At 44.3% G+C, this 24,555-nt stretch overlaps 2 protein-coding genes across 2 annotated transcripts in view; one reads left to right on the forward strand and one right to left on the reverse strand.

Annotated features, from left to right (window-relative positions):
* Dek (DEK proto-oncogene) overlaps positions 1-21,155 on the forward strand; it is a 44,726-nt gene extending 23,571 nt beyond the window's left edge. The window contains exon 11 of the mRNA XM_059263025.1: positions 19,941-21,155. Coding sequence (XP_059119008.1) covers positions 19,941-20,030 — 90 coding nt within the window. The 3' untranslated portion in view covers positions 20,031-21,155. The remainder of the gene's footprint in view (positions 1-19,940) is intronic.
* Kdm1b (lysine demethylase 1B) lies at positions 527-23,268 on the reverse strand. The gene is made up of 14 exons (XM_059263024.1): positions 23,061-23,268; positions 21,209-21,393; positions 20,090-20,266; positions 19,694-19,768; positions 16,643-16,780; positions 15,560-15,731; positions 12,744-12,871; positions 10,288-10,419; positions 9,706-9,780; positions 6,627-6,743; positions 5,775-5,900; positions 4,854-4,970; positions 3,331-3,483; positions 527-1,289 (listed from the first exon to the last, which is right to left on the reverse strand). The coding sequence occupies exons 1-14, from the start codon at positions 23,236-23,238 to the stop codon at positions 1,206-1,208; spliced, it is 1,857 nt and encodes a 618-aa protein (XP_059119007.1). The 5' UTR covers positions 23,239-23,268; the 3' UTR covers positions 527-1,205.
* Between the last annotated feature and the right edge of the window lie 1,287 nt (positions 23,269-24,555).

Consider the following 24,555-nt stretch of genomic DNA (forward strand, 5'->3'; position numbering starts at 1 on the left):
GAGAGGGTGTATATCTAGACTGTCTAGTGCTCACTTCACTGTACATTCTTTGTGTAAGATCTTTTGTTAACAAGCAAAGTTTTGAATTTCAGAAATACCTAAGTTCAAAAAGTGGCTTTCAAGACCTTTGTATAGCCCCCTTTTAAAACCAGATCAGTATAATTCAAAGAATTGTTCAAAGACTTTTTAAAACAAAAGCATATTTCTAGTTTGTCAACTGAAGTTTCTTGGCAGAATAGGCATCTAAAAGACCCTGAAACCCATGTTGAGTCTTGAAGTGGAAAAGTTTTGCCGTGTTCAGACTTTAACATGTGGCTTAAAGTATGTGCTATGTACCAAGATAAATTGTGCAGTTTTCCAGTGGACCTGCCTATGGGAAACTTACTGTAAACTATATAAAATATTAGACACTGTGAAAGTCACTTCAAAAATAAGTGAAGAGGGGCTTTTAATTATTCTGACAAGGTTTTTGCCAAATTTCAAGTGTGCTACCCACCCAAAAATGGTTTTAGTTTTATAGTGTACGCATTGAGAATGTAACATATACACTCACTGTTAAGAGATTGTGAGTCTTGTGTTCCTGATGAATGCACAGATCTAAAATATCAAAATATACCTGAATCTTAAGTTTTGAATACCCAATGAAAAGAAATATATGTAGTATAAAATAGCCTAGAAGCTTCATGTCATACCTTCAAATTGTATCAAAAAAGAATTAAAATTTTAAGAAAAGCCCAAAGATTGGAGCTGTGTAAAAATATTAAGGCTCATTGGTAAAGGTACTGATAAATTGTCACAGAAAAACACATGGCTTTCTCTAAGTTTGCTAGTGACCCCTGCTGGATTACCTGGTTTCACAATGTATGAAAAGTAATCTGCCAACTAGAATGTCCAGTTTGAAGGGAACCCCCCCAACCAGAATGAAGGTCTCAATGTTAGGTTACACTGTGCCACCTTCTGAAAACCACAGGACTCAGCACTAATTGGGCCTATGGAAAAATAAAATTAAATATAAGTGCCTAGAAGGATTTTGAGGGTCAGTGATTTCAGAAGAGTGAAATGGGTTTACATTTTCCTATCACCACAGAAACATTTCAATTTTACTATACAGAGTCTCCTCTCTCGTACAAAACTTAAGTTCAACTTGTGTTTTAAACTTTTCCATTTGGGACACAGAAGAAAGCTTAAGTCCATACATGTTTTTTTTAAAAGGCTGCAATCTTGCTTGCTTCTCGAACACCACTCAAATATGCCCCTGTAACAGTTTGTGGGAAATGCCTGTTTGTTGCCTGTGGGGGAAAAAACAAACTTTCAGATTATGCATAAAGAATTGATGACATCAACAGGTCATATGACCTTATACTTTTTCTGGTATACCTAAAAAAGGTATGTTCATGACAGAGCCTTGAACCTTGGCTTCTTTACTATGCTTTACCAGACTTCTACAACATGTATCTGAAGTGCCTGCCAAGTACTCTGGCATCTATAAGAAATACTATCTAGGACAGTAAAAGTTAAGTACTGGGGAGAAAGTATGAATCACAGAAGCCTCAGAAGTTAGTGTTCAGAAGAACATGAGAACAACTACCCAGGGAAAGCAAAGAGTAAATCTATCTTAGCCTAAAACTACCATCTCTAGAAGAGATGGCAAATACTGCCTGGTATATGGCCAGTATGTGCAACTTGCACAGCTGGTTTAAGATGTCTCTGTCCAACAGTTTCTGATACAACTAGACTTGTAATCCCAGATTACAATAGACCGAGTATGACTGCAGGTAGACTTGTAATAGAGCTAGCTGCCTTTATGATGGAACGGAGAACGGGCTGTCAAAACAGTTCTACAAAGACCCTGGGAAATGTCAGCCTTTGGGGCTTGAAGTATAGCAGTGCAGGAAGTAGCTGGTCTCCAAAGCACTTAGGTCTAGGGAGCAGATGATGATGATGTCCCTCCTCTTCAAGCACAAGGATCTACATGTCTACAAAGCTTGATATAGTGAGTGGCACACCCTTGTCCTCAACTCAAGGAAGGTGGGTCTCTAAAGTGTTTTCTGCCCAGAAAGCATAATCCACTTGGTAAATTCCAGGCCTATGAAACCCTGTCTCCGTAAAACAAAACAAAAACCCAAGGTGGACAGCTCCAGGGAAATGGCACACCTCAGGCTGAGCTCTGGCACACATTTACCCCTCAAACATGCCCCCTCTTCTCAGAAAAGCATAGGCATTCTGTTAAATACAAAGTATCCTTCCTAATTACCACTGAGCCTTCCAGCATCCAAAATGCCAAAAGCAAAGCTACTATAGAAAAGGTTTCCAGGCAGTGCTGTCGCTGCTGGAGCTATGAAGGCTTTTCAAATGTGCCTCACAAGCAGCAAGGAAAACAGGAAACCTTTTTCAAAAGCCTAAATAACTGATGAGACAATTGTTGAGTCAGAATGGGATGGCAATAAAAACACTCATTTAAAAGTGGAAAGATTACCTAACATCTCTTCCAAAGTCGAATAAAGAGATAAGGTTGGCAATCCAAGAGTTTGAAGGACAGAAGATGTAAGGATGAAAAAAAAATGGGAGAAAGTGATCAGGCATAAATTGCTGGAGTGAAAGACTAGTTCTTTAATGATAAGATTAGAGAAGATTAAGAGTTCACCCAGCAGAAGACCATACTATAATCTGTCAGTGAACAGTGCAAAGACTAGAGGGTTTCAGATAATAAGCCAGCCAGGAGGGAGATCTGCGTGAATTGTAAATTGGAGTTGACGTGACTAAAGGGGAGGGGGAGACTGGCACCAAAACAGCTATCAAGAAAGCAGAAAGCTGTTTAATAATGGAACCCATGAACACCTTGGCTCAGCAGTAAACATTGCACATGACAGTTAAAAACACAGATACCAACCAAGTGTTTTGGCTCACACCTGGAATCTCTCCAGAGTATGGGGCAGGAGGATTGTTGCAATCCAGCCTGGACTATAGAGTGAGGCCTGGTCTTAAAAGTGCATGGATACCAACTAAGTAAAATAGCTGCATTAAAAGAATGGTGCATAGAGACTAAATAAGCTATATTTTTAATATAACAGAGCAAGCCAGAGTCTAATATTAAATCATACAATGTCAATATAAATAAGAGGAAGATAGACCTACAAGAATGATGATCTGTTCACAGGAAACTAGATAGTTAAAAATGGCTGCTAGGAGAAATATAAAGCAGGCTTTCAGAATGGACAGGGCTTCTACCATGTGCAGTCACAAGACATTCAAACATACTTGACTTGGGTTTTAAGACTGAGCCATTTTTACTGAAAATAAAAAGATTGAGTTTGATGTCAAGATATGTACCTCACCAGCAAAAAAGACAGTTCCTTGTATTTCTTCAGCAATGATGTCATAGGCCTCACCACTTCCAAATGTCTTGACGAAACTATATGCCATCTGGATCCATGGCTCTGTGCTCCACCGTGTGACAAAATACTTGGTGGGTTCTGGGATCTCCTTATGTGCAAACAAAAAATTATGTTTAAAAAAGGATCAAAAAGGAACTTAGATACACCACAACCCAATGAGAAAGAAATTTCTCCTCTTGTAGGCCTGAGTTCACTGTGGTAGCCTCCTAAGCAGCAGCACGTCTGCCCCTCCTTCCCATTAACTCTCCCTTCCCCAGCCACACTCGATCCCTCCACTGCTGTGCTTCACCTGCAAAGACACATCCTGTACAACGAATGGTTACAGTGGCTATAAACTAAACTTAGTTTTGTCCACTGGCCTCTGACAAGCTTTAACATGAGAAACACTTCCTATAAACTACAGTTCCAAGTAACAAAAATCCAGGTGAAAACCAAAGCTGAGCATGACTGGGTCACCGTTATATGACTAATTAGATCCTCTTTTACAAAGAACTGGCAACAGCTGAATGATCCTCAAAATTCTAATTTTGAGTCATTTCACTTCTGTTCCTACTCTTAATTAGAAGACAGGTCGTGGCTACTTCCAGAACTCCAAAGAATGAAAAAAGGTACCCGGAGCTCCTTGTAGAGAGACTTGTTTATGTGGTGCACTAGCACATTTTAGAAAACATCCTTCTTTAAAAGGAATGTTGTATGTTGCCCGGTGAGTAGACAGCTCAGTGGCTAAGGGCACTTCTGCCAAAGCCTGGTGACCTAAAGATCTCCAGAACACAGTGGAAGGAGGTTGTCCTCTGACCGATACGTGTGTGTAATGGCATGCATATTTATACACATAGACGTTTTCTTTTTAAAGAATGTTGTAGTCAAAGCATTACAGCTTGGGTAAACATGGCAACTATAGAAAACGTGGCCTTTTACAGTCTTAGGAAAGGAAGATAGTGTAATTGATGTGATGGGAAAAAGAAGACAGTCGTATTGTGGACTGCTGCTCTACAGCTCCGACAGACACAAGTTTAAGTACTAAGTCCATCTGCACGAACTTGGAAGTGTGAATCTTTACTAAGTAACTGGATTATAATGGGGGTGTTAAGAGAAGGCCTAATTCAATATGACCATCTTTAGAACACAGAAGGAAAAGGATTTGAGGATACCAAGGAAAACGTCTGTAAACCATGAGGAGTCCTACAGAGACCAACCCAGCTAGACATCTTAATCCTGGGCCTGAGCCTGTGGAACTATAAATGACTAAGTAAGTCTCAGCACCTGTGCTGTGGCATTTTGCTATGGCAGTCCCGATACTCAGCTGGTTACTCATGTGGAGAGGGAAACTGCAAGGAAAATTAATGTGGCCTGTCTTGATCTCTTTGTATTCAGTAATGCAAACTGGCTTCGAGTCCCACCTGCTCAAATCACATCCACAATAAGCACGTTAATCCTCTCAAGGAGGGTTTTTCTCACCTGCTCCTTAAACAGCTCCCGAAGGACGCCCATGCACTGCTGTAACACCTGCTTGTCATCCATGGTCCTAAGGGATGCCACTGCCTCCCCTGTGATCACGGACATCAGTACACTCTGCTGCTTTTGCAGGTCACGGGAGGAAAAAAAAGCACAGGACAATTGCTGTAAAGGCTCAATTCCACACACAAGGGCCTCATTCTACGCTGAATTTCATTGTGTCCCATTGTCCTTTATCTCTACTTCAATCCCCATCCATTCTCCTCATGCACATTACTCATTCCCCACTACAGTCCCCTGCTGGAAAGAAACACTCATGAAATAATGTAAATGTCAAATTCAAAGTTCCCTTGGCTGTTTATGAAATTTTGTTTGAGAAGCAGCAGTAAGTTTGAGAAAAATCCGCAGGAATAATTAAATACAACCTTCCATGGCTCCCACATGAAACCCCCTTAAAACATTTCCCCAAAGTGAGGAAAAGTAGGAAACGGTGGCTAGGTTCCTTTGTTTTGGTAGCACAGCTTTCTACCCCCAGGGCTGTACTCTAATTTCTACCTTTCGCATCTACTCCCATCACAGCCCTCACACGGACATCCCATATCCGACTTTCTAGAGCACAGACAACAGTTAAGAAGTTTGGTCCACCTCTTCACTGTGCTGTCGCTGGCCTTACCTGAGGAATTCACTTTCAACCTGAAAGTGAGCATGGAGTCTTCCCCCAGAGGGCAGAACTGATACTTTTAAGAAAACAGGGCAAGGACTGGGACTCTTTTTCCCAATGGAAATGCCCCAGTCGCTGCATCCTCCCCAGAATATAAATAGATACACAGATCTATGCAATCGTGGTTCATTCCTGCTCCTGGCACATAATTTGCAAACCCTAACCTTCAAGAAAGGAATTCAAACCACACCACAAAACTTTACCTGGGGGTCCATGTCATAGTATACAGCAAAGAGCCCTCGCTGGCTGGCACTGGGAGGAACATGACCAAAAAAGTCAGCCCCTTGAACTTTACTGTCCCAAAATCTATACGGAAACTGCAAGGCAATCTGGAAAGCAAGCCAAGAGAAGGGTAAACGCCCCCTGTGTCAATCAATCACAGGCCATCTCTAAGTGCAACCTAGAAGTCTACTTAGAAACAACTACACTAGGTTCAAAACTCCCCACCTATTCAGTCCTGAGCTTCCATAAGCTACAGACCACTCAAAAGGCCTAGTGTCTCCCACACTGCCTTGACTGCTAAAGGAGACCATAACGGCTGCAAAAAAAAAAAAAAAAAAACAACCCAAAACCCTGGGCTCACTGGGACACAGGGAGAGAATGGACACAAGAGAACAAAACAAATTAAGAGCTGCTTATAGCAAAGCCAAAATCAGATAACCAGATTCATTTCCCTGCTGGGCATGGTAGGCAGGTGAAAACCAGGACTTCAAATCTACCCCTAGCTACATAGTTTGAAGGCAGTTTAGACTACATGAGACCCCATCTAGGGGTTCAAGAGAACCAATTCTCCTAAAAGTAAAAATGGAACTCAGCTAGCCTTTTTTAATCCAAATTATATGAGAAATTTTTAAGGCTAAACTTTTTCGTAATACCTCCCCCCCCCCATTTTTAACTGAGTAAATTGGTTCTTTGACAATCATACATGTATATAGTACATTGTGTTCACTTACTCCCTTTTGTTTGCCTAACTGTACAAAAGGTTATTATTATCCAAACAAAACTATCAGCCAGCACTATCTCTTGAGTTCTGAGGCTAAGGTAATTTAGGTCACCTTTTCAATGATGCCTGCGCCCAAGCTATTGATGGCCTTCATCTTCTTCTCTGACAATGGTGGATTAAACTGGATGGCACCTCTCTGTAGTATGGCCAATGGTACAGTGACTAATACCTGTGGGGAACAATTAACACAACACAGCATCTGAAACTACCCATGCTTCTCAGTGGCTCAGACCAATACCTGAGCATTCTCTCTGCTCTACTTCCAGCTGTAAAACTGTCAATATCCCACTTTATGTTCTAAGAACAAGGGGTGTTATGTGAGATCACACAGGTTGTTCATTGCTCAATAGGGCCTAGCTGAGCAAAAGTAGCATCCACACAGGAATGTACATAAAGAACTTTCTTGATGGCTAGTGATAATGCTGGGTCAGGAGGGTAGCATACTTCATCTCTGAAATGCAGTGCTATTTATGGAAATGGCCCAGCCAAGTGTAGTAGTAAACATTTGTAATCCTAGCACTCCAGAGGTAGAGACAAGATGGTCAAAATCAGCCTGAACTACATAGCAAGTTGCAGGCCAATCAGATACACAGTCAGATCTTGTCCACAAAAAATGAAAACGAAAGAGGGGGAGGGAGGGCCCAAAATAATCAGTTGTTCTGTCATTCTTAGTACCATGCCTGTCAATAGCCTATACAGGAAATGCTTGTCCTTACTGATCTCAGAATCAGAGGACCACTTAAAACTAGGAGGCAATCATATGCTCCATAATTGATAAGCAAATCACAAGTACTAGGGTTATAAACTGTGAAACTACACGAGAACTTTTTAAGCAGTAAGCACTTTACTACAAGGTCTCAAGTAGTTTTAAAGGTCAAATTGAACTCTCGGCTAGGTATGGTAGCACAGGCCTATAATCCTGGCACTTAGAAAGTTAAGGCCAATGGAGGCTACACACCAAGGACCTATTGTGTGTGTGTGTGGGGGGGGGGGAAGGACCCTTGAGGCCACATAATAACAAGCCATCAAGGATAACTGCTGTCTCACCTTACCATTCAGAAAGTTCTAGTTTCAGAATCAACGAAAAAGTCATTACTACTGCTACCAGTAGATAGAAAAAGACCTGTACCAACAAAACAGGTGTCTCCTGCCCTGCCTTTTGGCTTCATGGGACCTCTGCTATCCCTGCCACAGCAGAACCAAGCACCCTTAACCACTCTTAGCAGAGCCAGACAGGCTCCACCTCCCAGATGTGTATATGACTGGTTGCATCTCACTTACAGGGAAAACCTTAGCGGCAAGGGAGTCTGTAGGAAGAAGGAGGGAAAGAAATGTATCTGCCTTTCAATATCTGCAGGACTAGATGAAACAAGGATGCAGGTGGAACATAACTGAACTCTCAACATCCTATCTACTCTCCTCCTCAAATACTCCATATATTTGGTTTAACCACCAATTTCAGAATCAAAGCAAGTCCAGAGTTCTGTGAGTTTTGTCACTACTTTCTGCCACCCCAAAGTCTTAAAGTATAAAACATGTTCTCTCTCCTACAATGTATTTGCATGTACTAGCATCCGCATGACCAAAATAGTCATTGCCAAACAACAGCTGACATGACAACTGCAAAAAATAAGTAAAACCTGGAAGTCCTACCAACAAAACTCCCAAGAGTAGCAGCTCTTGAGTAAGCCACTAAGCCAGTGGTACAAACTCACCCTGTTGGGACAATGAGGCTCATTCTCTGCAAAAGTAACCTAGACTGAGTTACAGTCTGTCATAAGTTTATCTCCCCAGCTGGGTTGCAATGCTTTCACTCCCATGTTCAAGAAGACATCCAATGCAAACTGATTAATATTAGCCATATAATAAAAATACTTGCTTTAAACATTTCAAAGTGCAATTTGTAGCTATGCCAATTCATCTGGAAGGCCTAAATACAAAGACTCAGGAGTGCATATGTCTCGCCAACATCAGCAGAGGGTAAGGGTGACCAGGCAGGGAAACACCAAGTATCATGTTCTCGTAGAATAAGATGCAGACACAGAATTACCTCCGTTGAATAATTAGCTGAGCTGTAATTTTAAGTACTTAAAGATGCTAGCCTTAGGAAGAATTTACATAGTAGGAGCTTACAGTGACACCACTGCCCAGTGGCTCCAGCAAGCTACAAAGAATCTCAGAGAGGCTTGAAAAACATACCCAGCCAAGTTCAATGAGAATCCCTTCAGGGTGCTGAGAACCACTGCATGCTCTCCCAGCCAGCTGATGACAGGAGTTTAAGACACTCCCAACCCATGGCATCTCTAGGCCCATCCTCCCTGTGTGACATGCAAGCTTTTGTTTCTGTATGAATACTCAGGACTGTGAAAAGGTGTCAGATAATGGAGAGGAGAAAGCAAAGCTACTCTGCCGACAGGTGACAGGGTCCATCAGTGAGATCTCTTTATCATCATTCCAGCTCCAGAAATAACCAAGCTTTCAGGGTTTATTCAATCTCTATCCCAAGTAACTGCCTTTATTTTCCAGTACTAGGCTTCACACTGTGATTTCAGGAACGAGACCCAGCACCTTGCACTATGCACCTATTGAAGCTATTTACCAAAAGTCCAAGTGACATCAAAGTACTTAAGCTCCATGAGAGTACAGTTTCAAGACGAAGACTTGAATTTAAAAAGAGTTCCATGGTAAAAGTACAGAATTGAAGGAACAGGTCTCTTCAATGCACAACTTCTCCAAGCCCTCTCAGCATCCCTTTCAACCCTAAGAGGGTTGTACTATATAACATTTCCTAAACTCATTTGACCAAGGCATTTTCAGGAGGAAGAACTGAGGATGACATCCAGGCCCTCAATCGAGCCAGCTCTGGGAATTTTCTTATTCAATTACTAGGACCAGTATACCACAGAACCCACTTTAAGGAACACAGAATTCCATCTGCCATGTGTTTAGATGGTGCTTGACTATTTCAGATTTGTAAGCTACCCACAACTTATGGGTAGACCTACTCATTAGAAACCAACAAGTCTCCAGGCAGACTGCCAAGGACAAACTGCTTGATAGCAAAGGCTGTTTTCTTCTCCACAGGCCCCTGGCGGTACGGTGCTCTATCCTAGTGGGATCCCAGCACCTACCTTTTGTGCAGAATGCCCCGTACCATCTGTCGTGGTAACTTGCACTTCATCTCCAGTATAATCTATACTTTGCACCTGTTTAAGACAAACATTTAGAAACAATGAGAGGGTCAGGACCTTTCCCACTCCCATGGCATGTGTGTGTACTGCTGAGGCTATGCGGACCAGTAAGTGCTGGGCATGCAGCATTCTTGAGTGGTTACAGTTGAACTCAAGAGTTAGTTTAAACATGTCAGGATAATGGAAAGCCCTTTCTTATAGCACAATGTGAGACCGATCATTTCTGAAACGATGATGATGTCTGCCCATTGGGATGATGAGGTGTTAAGATTAGGTTAGCAAGGTCATGAGCTACTCAAACACTGTATTAGTGAACGGTGCCCAGGCCACTCTGGTTTCCAAACCCTAGGCACTACTTAACTGAGTGGATGTTGTGCTTCTCAGGCTACAGTTGTACCCTCAAAGCCTTGAGAGACACTGGCTGACTGTCCACACAAACACCTATTCCCTGAGAATCATTCTCAGAGCTACAGATCCTCCCCAAACAAGAAAAAACCAGAGCCTCCCACCGTCCAAACTCACTGGAGATTTGAGGCGAATGTCTAGTCCTTCAGCCAGTTTGTCAATGATAGTGGAGTATCCAGGAGTTAGAAGAGTATGGTCACCAGCAAACTGTGCAAAGAATTCATTGTGGTCCCAGGAGCGTGCAGACACCTGGGAAACAATACAACATGTTAGGAATCCATAATGTAAACACACAAGCTGCCCTTGAGGATATCAAAAAGAGCTCTAGGTGGGAAAAGGCACCCAAGGCAGGAGGGCAGAGTACCAATCACAGAAGTGAGGACAACCAAGCAGCCCCAGCGTACACCAATGTCTGGGTAAGGCAAACGGCGACACCCAGAAAAGCTTACTTTAGAGCAAAAGGTCCAAACGGACATGGGAGCTCACGCCTCTAACTCTAGCACGTGGAAGACTGAGGCATTGCCCTAAATTCCAGGCCAGATTAGTCCTCAGAGTGAGAGTTCGTCTCAAAATAAATTCAAATGGACAGCACCCGAGGGACAGTATGAGGCTGTCCTCTGGTCTACACATGCACGTGTACACCCACACACATGACATAATTTGAGAATGGGTACTACTCGTTGATTTAAAAAAAAAAGAAAAAAAGTTCATTCTATGCATCAGGTGAAGGGGACTCCTGCACAGTGAGGCTCCCTCCAGACCCCAGATTAGGCACAAACCACACCCAAACACCTGTTTTCACAGAGAGATCCTTTATTAAGCAGGGAAGAAAAGTTAAAGTGGCTGCTTTCTGACTCAGGCAGAAAAACAGCAGCAAATGACTTTGCAGGTGTCATTTTTAAGAGGGGAAGAAGGAGGTCTGTGTTATAGTGGGCTAGGATGTGGTGGGAAAGGAGATGGGGACGAAGAAGGGAAAAGGAACAAGGGGAAGGGGCCAGGGGCATGTGTCCTGCAGGGACAAAGGACTGTTTCTGCATAGAGGGGAGACAGATGTGGCACATGGACAAATGTTTAAAACGGTAAAGGGGGAAACCTCGTGCTAGGATGAGGTGTTTAATTTTGATTGGGCAGGTTAATTAGGTGAGCCAGAGGGGGCTTCTGATTGCTGGACTTCAAAACTTTGACAGCTGGACCCTGTAATCAGCCTCAGGAGGTGGAAGCGGCCAAATAAGGGAATAGACCTTGGTGACTAGCTTTAGGAATGTAATCTAACAGTTTTTAGCAGGGCAGAGGGGGTGGGGGAGGGGCAAGGCCTGCCACAGCCACATATTCCAGTGGGCCAGTGTCTCTTCATCAGCAACTCTGGCAAAGGCAAATTCTATGGCAGTCAAACTGCGTTTGTTCAACTCCACAGGAAAATACACCAAACTTCTCTCGGCATGGGAAGGAGGAGTTCCATAGAGGCCAAGACCCAGCATGCTTGGGAAGAATGGTTCACTTCAAATTGTAATGCAGAATAGCATGGAGGTGGAGGTGTCCTTCTAAGCAGGGTAATGGAGTGTTAGCTTCCCAGCTGGTTAAATGAGTTAGGTAAGCCTAAAACTGACTTCTACAAGACAAACAGGACAGAACTGCAATGCTACATTATCTTGGTTTCTTGGAGCAGTGTTTTTAAACAACATGGCTCCACTTAAATGACTCTCAGGGCCACTGCACAGGATTGGGACTGGGGCTCGGGAGAGAGCAGCAAAGGACAAGACTATTGGCCCCCTCTCTGGTCCAGCCCAGCTTCTCCTCCTTGGAGTGTACAGAGTGGACTTCTTCACAGGCAGTATGGAGGCACGAGTCTGTAACCCTATCACCTGGGAGGCTGAGCAATGAGAAGCCTGAGTTCAGGACTGGCTTGGGCTACCGAGCAATACTTACCTTTAAAGTCAAATAAACCACCAGCCAAGTGTGGTGGTATGTGCCTATGACCCCGGCAACACGGGAGGTGGTGGCAAGAGGCACTGGAGCTATATAACAAGTTCAAACCCAGCCTGGGTTACAAAAGCGCCCAGGAAGATGGCTCTCTGGGTGAAAGTGCTCGTTGCATAAGCCTATGACCTGAGTTTGATTGTCAGAGCTTACAGTGAAAACAGATCTGGAAGGCTGGTGTCTAACCAATAGATGTATGCAGTGGCACTCCAGCCATTGGAGAGACAGACAGACAGACAGACAGACAGACAGACACACACACACACACACACACACACACAGAGAGAGAGAGAGAGAGAGAGAGAGAGAGAGAGAGAGAGAGAGAGAGAGAGAGAGAGAGAGAGAAGGGGGGGGGGGGAGGAAGGGAGGGGGGAGGGAGGGAGGGAGAGAGGAATTCAAGGCCGGCTGACAGCAAGCCTCATAGAGCCTCCTGTCTTGGCCTGCTCAGCACTGAGATCAGAAGCCATGCCACCACCTCTGGTGCTCTCCTGGGGACTGGGGATCCAAACTCAGACCCTCATGCTTATGCAGCAGCACTGTACGGGTTGAGCCGGCTCCCCAGCTCATGCCGGAGTATTTCAGGGCCCCTGGCTCACCTGGTGCAGACTGCTGCCACAGGCGTACTCCAGGTTACTCAGATGGAACTGTAACACCTGGCCCTCCAGCTCGCTGAACTGGATGCCAGACTCCTTCACAAAAGCTCGGTAGATCTCCTCTATCTTCTCTGTGGTAGGAATGGATCAGAGCAAAACAATCAGTTGAGAAGCAATTTCCTGTCCAATTCCCGATCCTTCTTTCCCCAACAGAGCCCCAAACTTCCAGTCTTCCTAAGCAAACTCAGGAATAAGTAATAAGCAATACACTTGACGGGGCTGAGTCCTCCGCAAGCAAATGCTTAATCTTAATGGAAACCAAGCTAGAAGAAGCCGGACATTAAAACATGTTAAGTTCCTGCTTAGCGGAGAAACTGTTTCCTCTCTGCTCAAGAGGTGGCAAAAAGTATCCTTACACGTGCACAGACAGGATTGCCATGCCCTTCTGCTCTGACTGCTGTGGCTTGAGGTTCCACCCTGTCCCCTTATTAATGAAAGTACCGTGCAGTCTCCTGGGGCCTCTTGCTGTGTCAGCCATTTCCTCAACACCACTAACGAACTCCTGGTGCCACACACAAGAAAGTTTCAAAAGCTGACTGAGCAGGGTGGCCACCTGCTGGCTTCGCCCACGTAGCAACTACGACCTACCCATTTTGAGGCTTGGCCACACAGCTCTTAAATCCTTTCGGGGTAAATCCTAGCCCTGCTGGACTTGCTTTTCCTGCTGTCTAGGTTAAGCACACCCTCCAGTGCCTTACAGTCTGGTGGTATCTAGCGGCTGCCTGCCTCCCTTCCTCCCCAGTGCTGTATGACAGGCATGTGCTTAATTCCAGCACTAGCTATCCCATTCAACTGGAATTTTAACGAGACACATGCCTGTGAAATGGTTCTGATTGGCTTAACTAGACAATCGCAGCGGGGTGCATACTCGGTGGCTGAGGGCTCAGGCTCATGCCTAATTCCAAGCATCTTAGTACAGGTTGGTAACTTCAGTGACAACGACGATCACCCCCACACGTCCCCGACTCCAGGTTTCTATGAAGGGCTATGCGCCTATCTGACTAGAACCACCACTGCCCATCTGCTGTTTTGTTTTCAGAGCTGGAGAATGGACTCGGCACCATGGGCGGGGTAGACAAATGGTCTCCTACTAAGACTGGCCCGAGCTCTTGACTTTCTGAGACAAGGTTTGTATGTATTAACAGTATGCAGACAACTGAGATGTAGGCAGAATACAGCCCTAACTTCATAGAGATATATGTATGCACTATCAAAACTTTTTAAATAAAATATTAAGCTTAAGCAATTACTTATAAATTATTCTTGGACCTCCTTTAACATTTTAAAACAAGGCCAAGAGAAAAAGCTGTGATAAAGTGGGTAACTAAGAAAGAAATGTAAAGAGAGCCCAGCCAGTGTCTGTCATACGGCTGTAAGACATTGAGAAGAGAGCTGGTGTGATGGCACCACCTAAAATCCCAGCACTCTGGAGGCTGAGGCAGGAGGACTCCAAGTTCAAGGCCAGCCTGGGCTGTATGGTGAGACTGTCTCAAAAGAAAAGAAAAGAAAAAGTAAAATCTGGAGACTTCTCAAATCAGCCAAGCAATTTCAGTTCCAAGAGGTTAACAGCTGCTCAGTTGGTCTGGGCACAACACACCTGATTCGATGGCCCTACTGCCTGAGGGTATTTCTGGGAATTCTGTCATGGCTGTCATGGCTGCCAACCTTTCCAACAACGAGCTGTGGGTCAGGTCTCTCAAAGGTGGCAGAGGAGGAGGATGGAGAGACATGCCCTGTGTGCCCATTAATTGAATTGTCAACTTAATACAAAGTAGCATCTCCTGGGAATACCAGGCTGTCTGTGGGGGATCGTCTCAGCTGCCTTAAAGGATATAGGAAGACACAGCCTGAAAGTGGGCAGCAAATTCCCGGGTTTGGGGACCAGGACTGTGTAATTAAAGGATGTGTGTGTTTCCTCCTCTTTGCTCTTGACTGGGGATGTGACGTGACCTCCCTGTTAGGATGGACTGTAACCTAAGCTAGATAAACCCTTTCGTCAGAGTCTATCACAGCAACAGAAATGAAACTCTAACACCAGCTACTGAAATACAGTACATTATCAGCTGAGAACTGAGAACACGCACAGCAAAATACACAGAGAGATTAACATATCAGAGAGTTCAAACAGTCACACTTAACAAAATACCATGCCTCCAAGAACTACAAATGAAAAATAAGAGGTCACAAAATTGTGGGTTACATAAACAGAAACGTAGGGGGCAGTAACAACGTCCCAGCTGGTTCCTCCATGGAAATGGGTCGCCACAGGCAGTCAAGGGCTTAAGAGCTGTGATTACTATTGCCCATTTAAGTACCAAAGTTCTGATCTGATATGCTAACTTTAAAATATGCATTAAGCAAAACATACTTAAAAAACACTTTATCTATTACAACTGAAGTAAAGAAAGGAAAGAAATCCTGATATTCAGAGACCTTCAGAAAGTATATATGGGCTAACAACTATAACCATATGCATGGAGGGCTTATCACAAGTTTCCATAAAAGTAAGTTTCTCTGGGAGACTGAAGTAAATGTTTAGATAATTCTGTTAAACAATATACCACTCAAAGTAAGGTGTGTGTGTGTGTGTGTGTGTGTGTGTGTGTGTGTGTGTGACACACACACCAGCACCAAAGGTCCCCAGGGAAGTTCTGCCCACCTCTGAGAAAAATCTGCAGCGTTCAGTGAGAATAATGTATGTGAAGACTGGCCCTCCTGCAGACACTGAGGGAACCATCATACCACCATTCTCCCCATACCTCCTAAAGGGACATCTTGGAGCAGAGTCTTATCCTTCCTCCACTCAGAGACAACATCCAAGAGAGCATTAAAATGAAAATCCATGCGCTTGTCAATAGTGGGGTCAGTTATCCGTCCACCTTCCTGAATTAAGTCACATCTCTCTCCCAACTTATGCATGCTGATGCCAAGCTTCAAAATAACAAGAAGAACAGGGTGAAAGTCTTTCCTGGAAAAAAATACCTACAAGTTCTAAGCTGAAGTTAGGCAGCGCTCTGCAGAGAAGAGTCTAAGAACTCAAAAGAGAGGCTGTGTGCTCACCAGGGGACAGCCAAGCGAGGAAGCAGAGACTAGGGTCAAGTTGGAAGCACCCCACTTTATGGGATATGAGGGTGACAACAACAGCTCCCAGGCAACACACTCTACACTTTCAGCTCCTATTTCAGGTGCTGTGGGATGCCTGTCCTTATTAAACATCCTGTCTCTACTTCAGATCTTCATGCAAATGGTCATATACACTCAGAAAAGCCGAAACCTTTCGGGGGAAACAATCACCTTAGACCTACCAGGTTGGCAAGATAACAGACAGGGTGCTAGGAGACTGACTTTCAGAGAAATACCATCCTTTCTAAGTATTAATTATGCCCCAAATGTTACATGTAAACTATCTCATGTAATATTTGGGTCATACTTAAACTAAAAAAAAAAAAAAAAGATTTGTCTGAAAGACAAACTTACCTAAGAACCCTACATTTTCACCTGATACATCTAGCAACCCTGGGCTTGATTATGAACCAATTAAGTGGCCTGAAAATGATCCACAAATAAAAATTAAAGATCTTGGGGAAAGTCTTTTAAATGTCTAATGGGGAAGGCATACGTGTAAGCATTCTTCTGTACTTTGCAGAGGGTATGAAAGAAGAAGTTGTGTATGCTGTCTACTCTGGAAGCACATTAATATATACCCTAGCCAACCCCAGCACTGAGGATGTTAGCAGGTACTTCACCAGAGGGCCATACCCCGAGCTCCATATTAATCCTCTATGCAAACAGAGACAAGTTTTCTCTCCTCTGCCTACAATACAAGTCTTCAAGACACTCACTTGCTCACACATTAGTGCTACTGGGTTATTAATACAGCCATTGACAATCTGGGGTCCTCTTCCCACTACGACGCCTTTAAAAGACTTGTCATCCCATACTCGGCCTCCGATTCGATCTTTGGCTTCCAGGACAGTCACCTAAAAAGATAATTGGGGAATCTAAACAGAACAGTCATATCAGATGCAGAACTACAAAAATGTAGTGACTGTTAAACAACTCCATGCTTAGAGACTGTCATATTTCTACAGAAGCCACTGTAGCTAAGTATGCACAGAACCCAGGCACACATTTAACCCTGCCTCCCTTTCACCAGGCCTGAGTGGATGCTCGTCCAGCACTTCTCTCAAATCAGGTGCGATTCAGTGAACGAGCTAGGTGGGCAGCTCATGCCTCTAATACCCCAGCACTCTGGGGGTTGAGGCAAGAGGACTGCCATGAATTTGAGGCCACCCTGGGCTACATAGTGAGTTCTAGGCCAGCATTGGCTACAGAGTGAGACCCTATCTCAAATAGATAATAAAAAAGAGAAAGATTTGATGAATGAGTAAATTCATCACTGAAACTTTAAACAGTATTCCACAAGTTTTTGTTTTTGTTTTAATTTTATGTGTTTTGTCGAAATACACACATCTGTATCACATGTAATGCAGTGCCTTTAGAGGTCAGAAGAGGGCATCAGATCCCCTTGTGACTGGAGTTACAGTCAGGTGAGCCACCATGTGAACACTGGCAATCAAACCCAGGTCCTCTGTAAGAGCAGCCAGTGCTCTAACCACTGACCCAACTCTCCGGCCCCTGCATGAGTTTATTTTCTTTCTTTTTTTCCCAATTTTAATTTGTGTGGCAGTGGGTAGATTTATGTGTGTACAGGTGTGCTTGACTGTGGTTTGAGACAGGCTATCTATCTCACTGAACCTGGAACCCTCCCCCCGTACCTCGACCGGCTGGCCAGCCATCTCCTTGATCCAGCTGTCTCCATCCCCCCAGTGTGCTGGGTTATAGACACATGCTGCCACGTCTAACATTTCTGTGATGCGGGGAGCCTGAACTCAAGTCTTCATGCTTAAACAATGAACAATTTACCCACACAGCCACCTCCCAAGTCCCTAGAAATCACATTAAAATCTAGTCTAAGTCATGAATGGTGGTGGCATGTGCCTGTAAACTCAGCATTTAGGAGGTGTGAGGCCATTTTAGATTACATGGGAATTCCCTGTTTCAAACAAAGCAAACAAGAGCTATGTTCAAGAGCTGAATTTTCCATGAAATACCCATTCCTCAATGTGGCTAGGCCCTTCTCAACTATGTAGGTATGACCTTAATGGAATCGGCTGAATCTAGCGAGTCCCACACCCATCTCCCAAGTGTCTAATGCCAGTGAGATGCAGAACTGCTCTCTGGGAGCAGGCAAGGTCTGCATGTGACCCCAGGATTCCAAGTGCCTTGTCTTGGGGTTACAGTAGGTGCAACTTGAGTCACTCACCTCTGGGCCCTCTGAATTGTTCTCTGCAGTTAACCGCTGCTCAGGTTACCCAGAGCCCTCTACCATCTAGCCTTAAGGGAGATGGATGGTCTCCTAAGCTCTCTCAATCACTTGAGAGAGTAGTGAGTCCTCCAGGCACTCTTTCCCGCCCCACCCCCCACCAACATATCTAGGAGGGTTACAGCCCGTGGCCCCACCTCCCCCCTCGCTTTCTCTGATTTTAATTTAATAATGAGCCACATGTTTCTATCTCTTTTTAGTATACAAGGGCTTAACATTAAAGGCAGCCTCCCCAGACTCTGGATATTAATAGCCTCACCTGTAATATAATCTTGAGGTTTCCCAAGTAAAAAGCAAACAAGAGACACTGAGCCTAACATCTAATACTGAAATAACAAAACACTTTCTATAGCTCACAGGAGGAATTTCCTACCACAAACACTTCCTCCTACCCAACTGACTTTCTTGTTTTGCTAGTAGTATGACGTGACCCACAACTTGAGTCCTCTATCTACCCGGGAGAAAAAAATCTTCTAGGCCCAGCTGTTGAGCACTGCTCTGACAACCTGAACCGTGACTTTGAACATGTCACCAAACAGAAGGTCCTGTTGTTTATTTAACTTTGCCTTCAATGAAAAGCAAAGTCCTTGCAAAGTTTTAAACAGAAGAATGCGTCCAACTTAGCAAATCAGAAAAAGCTAGGTGAAGGTTCCTGATTTGATAAGGATTAGATACCAAATTCTGAGACAGAGTCTCACTATGTATTCCTGACTGGCCTAGAACCAGGATGGCCACCAACTCAAATCTGCTGGCCTGTCTCCTTAGTACTGGGATTCAAGGTGTGTGTGTGTACCTCTGTGCCTACCCTCTAGCAGTCTCTATCTTGGCGAGCTGTGAGCTGGAGCAAGGCATTTTCCAGCAACTGGCACACTGTTCTGCCCTCCCTAGGTGCTAAGCAGTCATAATTCTAGCTCAGCCATGTTATCGTTCATTCCATCCTGCTTTCAGAAGCCATGGCTTTTGTTTTCCCAAGAGTCCAAGGGAAATCTGACGACTAGAGCAGAGTGCTTGCCTAGCATAACGGAAGCCATGGGTTCCATCATCAATATTGGGGAGGGCGGAGAAAAGGAAAAAAGCTAACTGGGTATTTCAAAACTTCCAACAGTGAATTTCCATGCTTTCATTTGTTGCCCCAAACTATTCCATCACCTCCACTGGTTAATAATAAGCTGCCCAGAACTTCTGTGGATTCCAGGTTAGAATAGCTGAGTTCCTTCCTACCATCTAGTACTCCCCAAGCTCTACCTGCTCTGACTTACTCAATGCCAGTGCCAAAGCTTCTCTAGGACCTACTGTAAAAAGATGTGGTGTTTAATGTCAGCACTTGAGAGGCAAGCATGTGACCTCAGTTCTAGGCTAGCGTGGGCTACAGTGAGACCTTGTCTCAAAAGAAAGCAGTGTGTGTTATTCTTCACTAAATTTAGGAACTGGTCTCAAAGTCTTACAAAATTTGGAGCAAAGGAGCAGTGAACCATCTGTCCCCACCTCCAATTCCCCAGAGTCTCACCTTCATCCCAAAGTTATGTAGTTGCCTAGCAGCTGCTAAGCCTGCTGGACCAGCCCCAACAACCAGAACCGATTTCTTCAAAAAGAAAACAAAACTCTCGTTAGAACGGTGGTGACAAGGTGTTGTTACAGTTGCTCTGGAAGGTTCTAACTGCCACAGTGTTAGTCTATATTTTTGGTGTCACTAGGATTTGTTTTCCTATGGTACATGACAGTACCTGTCTTAAGTAACCTCTTTTTTCTTACAGCCTGGAGAAACTGCTGCTAGTCTCCTGGGAGAAAGTCTTCACAAGTCTTCCTTCTGCCAGTGGTTTCCGTGGCTTCTAGTACTACCATAGCAACACACCAGTCCCTTACCACGACCAAAGGCAGAGCTGCTGCACAGCCAGTTGCTTACATTGTGGTAGTGTTTAGGAAGAAGATGCTGGCCAGGTTCCACGGTGAGAACTCCTGTGTTGATGAGGCCTTTCCTCGTCATAAAGTAAAGAATCCTCTCTACTTCCTGGACACATCGAATGCGCACAAGGCCCCGGACGATAATGTGGGGAATGCACTTCTGAGGAGTAAGAGCTTCCTGTATTTACAACAAAACCAAAACCAACAGCAAAAAAGTAAGTCACCCAATTTAAAAACAAAAAAAATCTAAAAAACAAAAACTAGGGCTAAAAGTTTATTTTTACATTTTGTTGTTGAGAGAGGTTCCCACTTTGTAGCTCTAGCTGGCCTGGAACTCATTATGTAGACCAGGCTGGCCTTGAACTCCCAGAGATCTGCTGGCCTCTGCCTCCTGAGGGCTGGGATTTAAAGGTGTGTGTCACCATGAGCTGGCTAGTTGGCTTTCTTTAAACCTAGCATTCCTGCTCCCCCGCTTCCGGTTTACCTTCTGTCTTTTCAAGCACATGCTATGTCGATGCCCTAAATATTTATGCAGTCCTACAGAGTTAAAAGCACTGAGCTTGCTTGGCTAGGGACAGAGCTTATAATCCCCTTTTTGATTGCTTTCTGCCTTCCTGGCAACACCCCATTCTTTGAACCAAGCCTTGCACCTTCTCATGCACTGTCTCATTCTGACTCCATATGGTCCAAAGCTGTTCTCAACAGGGGCTGACCCTGTCTCTACTTGAAAATGCCTAGACTCATACAGATGAAGCATCTCTAATTAGAGAACACGCAATCTGAAATCTTCCAAATTCTGAGTGCAAACAGAATCCTTAAAAGTCTCAGACCTCAGAGCATTGGAAGGCTTTCTGGACTGGGATGTACAGCTGGGGAAGCCTATTCAAGTACTCCAAATTTCTTTTTTAATTCCAAAAGCTGAGGTCACTTCTGGTCCCAAGTGTTTCAGATAAGAAGTTGTCAACATGTATGTATTCAATTGTCAACATGGAAGTGGTACTCGAGTCTCCAGAGCAGAGGCCAGGGATACAGCAAATATACTACTGTGTGTACAGAACAGCCCTCCTGCACCCTTGAAGCCCTCGCCTCCCATGCTGCTGCAGGGCATGCCCTCACTTACTTTGCAGTTTGTGTACCACAGAGCGAGGATGAGGTTTCTCAAAGCTAGGTACATGGTGGGGTCTCGAGAATATTCTGGAAACTCATAAAGCTCATCCAGTTCCATCACATCGGGCCTCACACACAGGGCTTTGCCACACTCATTGGGCTGGTAGAAGGGCTGGAAGTAGCGGTTCATGCCTAGAACTGACAGGTGACAACCAAGCAGCTTCTGTAAGATGTCACTTTCCAATCTGCAGGAAGCATGTGCACACCTACACACACACAGGGGCTGGTGATATGGTTCAATGAGTAAAGATTCTCGCAACCAAGCCTGATGACCTTGGTTCAGTCTCCATGAAGGAGAGAACCACTTTCCTGAAGTTGTCCTCTGACCTCCCATATGTGCTGTGGCACACACACAAATGTAATTTTTAGATTTAAAAAGAACAAAAAAAATGCACCACTTTCAGATTATAAAGTGGAATCCCTAAGCACTGATAATGTCCCATGCTAGGCTATGTTCCAGGATCCAGAGTGTCCTATTATTAACATACTAGACGCTAGTTTTATAAAGCTGGGCAAATGCTATAAAGGTGTTGTTTTCAAACCCACTTCTAAATGTTTTCCCATGTCATTAAATGTAACTTTGGTAGCTCTGTGTCTTATTCTACCATTCCCCTCTCCTGGGCATTTAGATCACACTGATCACATTCACAATTATAAACACCACCAAAGCAAATTTCTTTGCACGTGCAGTTTTGAACTGATTGACTTTAGGATAGCATCTTAGAAAGGTTTGCTAGTTCAAAGTCTCATCGTAAGGTGTCTGCTACACACTGCCAAACTGTCTTCACGAATGTGCACTCTTTTAGTACTTGAGTGCCCGGCTCAAAACACTGGGAGCTCCCACGGCAGCGCCGGCCTAGATCTCCCCACATCTCCACTGTTAAGAACCATCTAGTATTGGGCCTTGAATGGGAAAAAAACCTAGTTTCACAATAAAAAATGTGGTTTGCTCATGTACAGATGTGGGGTTGTTAGAATTCCTTTGGAGCCAACAACATTCTGTCCTGACATGAAATCCGTATCTTTTGGAGTGTTATCTCTACTGGTGTCATTAGAGACAAAAAGATGAGGAAGGAGGGGAAAAAAAATACTAAAAAGCAGTGCTCACACAGCCCAGAACTTCCTTCTGTAAGTCAGAGTCTGTGAAATCAGTAAATGGCACAGCTATCCAACCCTAAAATAAACATTCATCAAATCCTATACATAATAACTGTTAGGAGTTATAGGTTTTTCCAGGTAAGTATACATTGTATACAATGCTACAATAGATCCACAGTGCCATCCTCCTTCACCATCCACAGAGACTTAGTTCTAGGACCCCCTACCCACACAAGTCTATCAAAGCCACACATGCTCAAGTCCCTTATTTAGATGGTGCAGTATTTGCATAGGTCCATCTCTAGATGACTTCTAACACCTAATATGATGTAAATGCTATGGAAATAGCTGTTACTGATCAGAAACCCTCTCTTCTGACCTCCACAGTCACGAACACAAACACGCACACACACACACACACACACACACACACACACACACACAAATGCAAGCACGATAAAATCTGTAATACAGAATCTGTATATAATGAATACAGACAGAACTTAGAACTTTTCCCATCCAGGTTGTCTGAATCTGTGATGCAGAGCAGGTATACATGAAGGCCAACTGCATAACCAAATGCATGCAACGGTGAGCACTTTCTATCATGTCACATACATTGAAAGAGTCTTCTGTAGTTTGCTTACCCTTAAATTTCCAAGGAGGAGGCAAGGGATGGAAGAAGGGGATACCAAAACATCTCTCACCAAGTGGAGAGGGGGCCGCCTTGGAGGGCTCCATCTTCCCCGGGCTGGCACTGCCGGTGGTAGCTGCGGCACGATGCGTGCTGGTGCAGGAGGGGCTCATGCCGACACAGTCAGGGTAGTAGGCGGAGAGCAGTGGGGCAGCCACGCTGTCCTTCAGCAAGGGAGGCTGGATAAGCATGGAGTACCACCAGTGGTTGGAAACTTCCAGCACTCTCTGTGATTTATCAGTGAGAAGGAAAGGGGAAATGTACATGCTGAGGGTAGATACCATCTTTAGCCACAGCCCTCCTGTTCCACCCACATCCAGACTCAACAGCTCTCAGAGTTGCATACAAAGAATCAAACAAAAACAGCTGAGGATACCCAGAGACAGTCTTTCTTAGGTAAAATTCTTCCACAAATACAGAAAGCCTCCCGAGAACCAAAAAACCAGTAACACTGGGTAAGCATGCTGCTTCCCCAATATCCCCAGTCCACCTCCACCAACCCCCACTTTTGCTGTAATGGTTATACTTTAAATGTCAACCTTCTGCTACCTCAGAAGACCTAAGGAAGGTATTTCAAATGAGTTATTGTTGAGATCAGGTCAGCTTGTGGTGGACTGACTGTCTTGACTGCTAATTGACCCAGCCCACCAGGAGTGGCACTATTTCCTAGGCTGAACTCTGAACTGTGTTAAGTATGAAGAAAATTATCTGGGGGAAAAAAGAAGCAAGTAAGCAAGGATGTGTTTATTCTCTGTGCTCTTCACTACGGTTATGATGTAACTAGGTGCTTGAGTTCCTGCCTTGATTTCCCCTCAATAATGGACTCTAAACCTGGGACTGTATGCCAAATGAACCCTATTATCTCCTACACTACTTTTTAATCACAGCAGCAGACATAAAACTAGAACTCAGCTCCAAGCCAAGAATTCAGCTACTGACATCCAGTTTGGCATCTTAAAAATCATGAATCTAGCCGGGCGGTGGTGGCACACGCCTTTAATCCCAGCACTTGGGAGGCAGAGCCATGCGGATCTCTGTGAGTTCGAGGCCAGCCTGGTCTCCAAAGCGAGTTCCAGGAAAGGCGCAAAGCTACACAGAGAAACCCTGTCTCGAAAAACCAAAAAAAAAAAAAAAAAAAAAAAAAAAAAATCATGAATCTAGGCTGGGCCTATTTTCTGGATCATGTAGCTCAGAAAAAAACTGAGCAGACCCCCGCCATCTTGCTATAACCCTCTAGTTCTCTCTTTGCTGGAAGTCCACCTGAAGGGTAATGCTCCAAACCAGTCCCCACATTCTGTAAGTGGAACAGACAGCAACCAGGAAGCTCTTGCTAGCTGCTAGTCCTGGCCGTCTGTCTAGGACTGTGTCAACAGCCTCCCTGCCTGGGGATATATAGCTAAATGGTAAGCATGCTTCCTTAGCATGCCCAAGGCCAGGATTCATTCCCCAGCAACATGAAAACAAAGCAGTTTGTCTTCTCGAATATGGCCTCTGTCCTAAAGTCAAGG

Source organism: Peromyscus eremicus, chromosome 5 (assembly GCF_949786415.1).
Source record: "Peromyscus eremicus chromosome 5, PerEre_H2_v1, whole genome shotgun sequence".
In the NCBI taxonomy this organism is placed as follows: Eukaryota; Metazoa; Chordata; class Mammalia; order Rodentia; family Cricetidae; genus Peromyscus; species Peromyscus eremicus.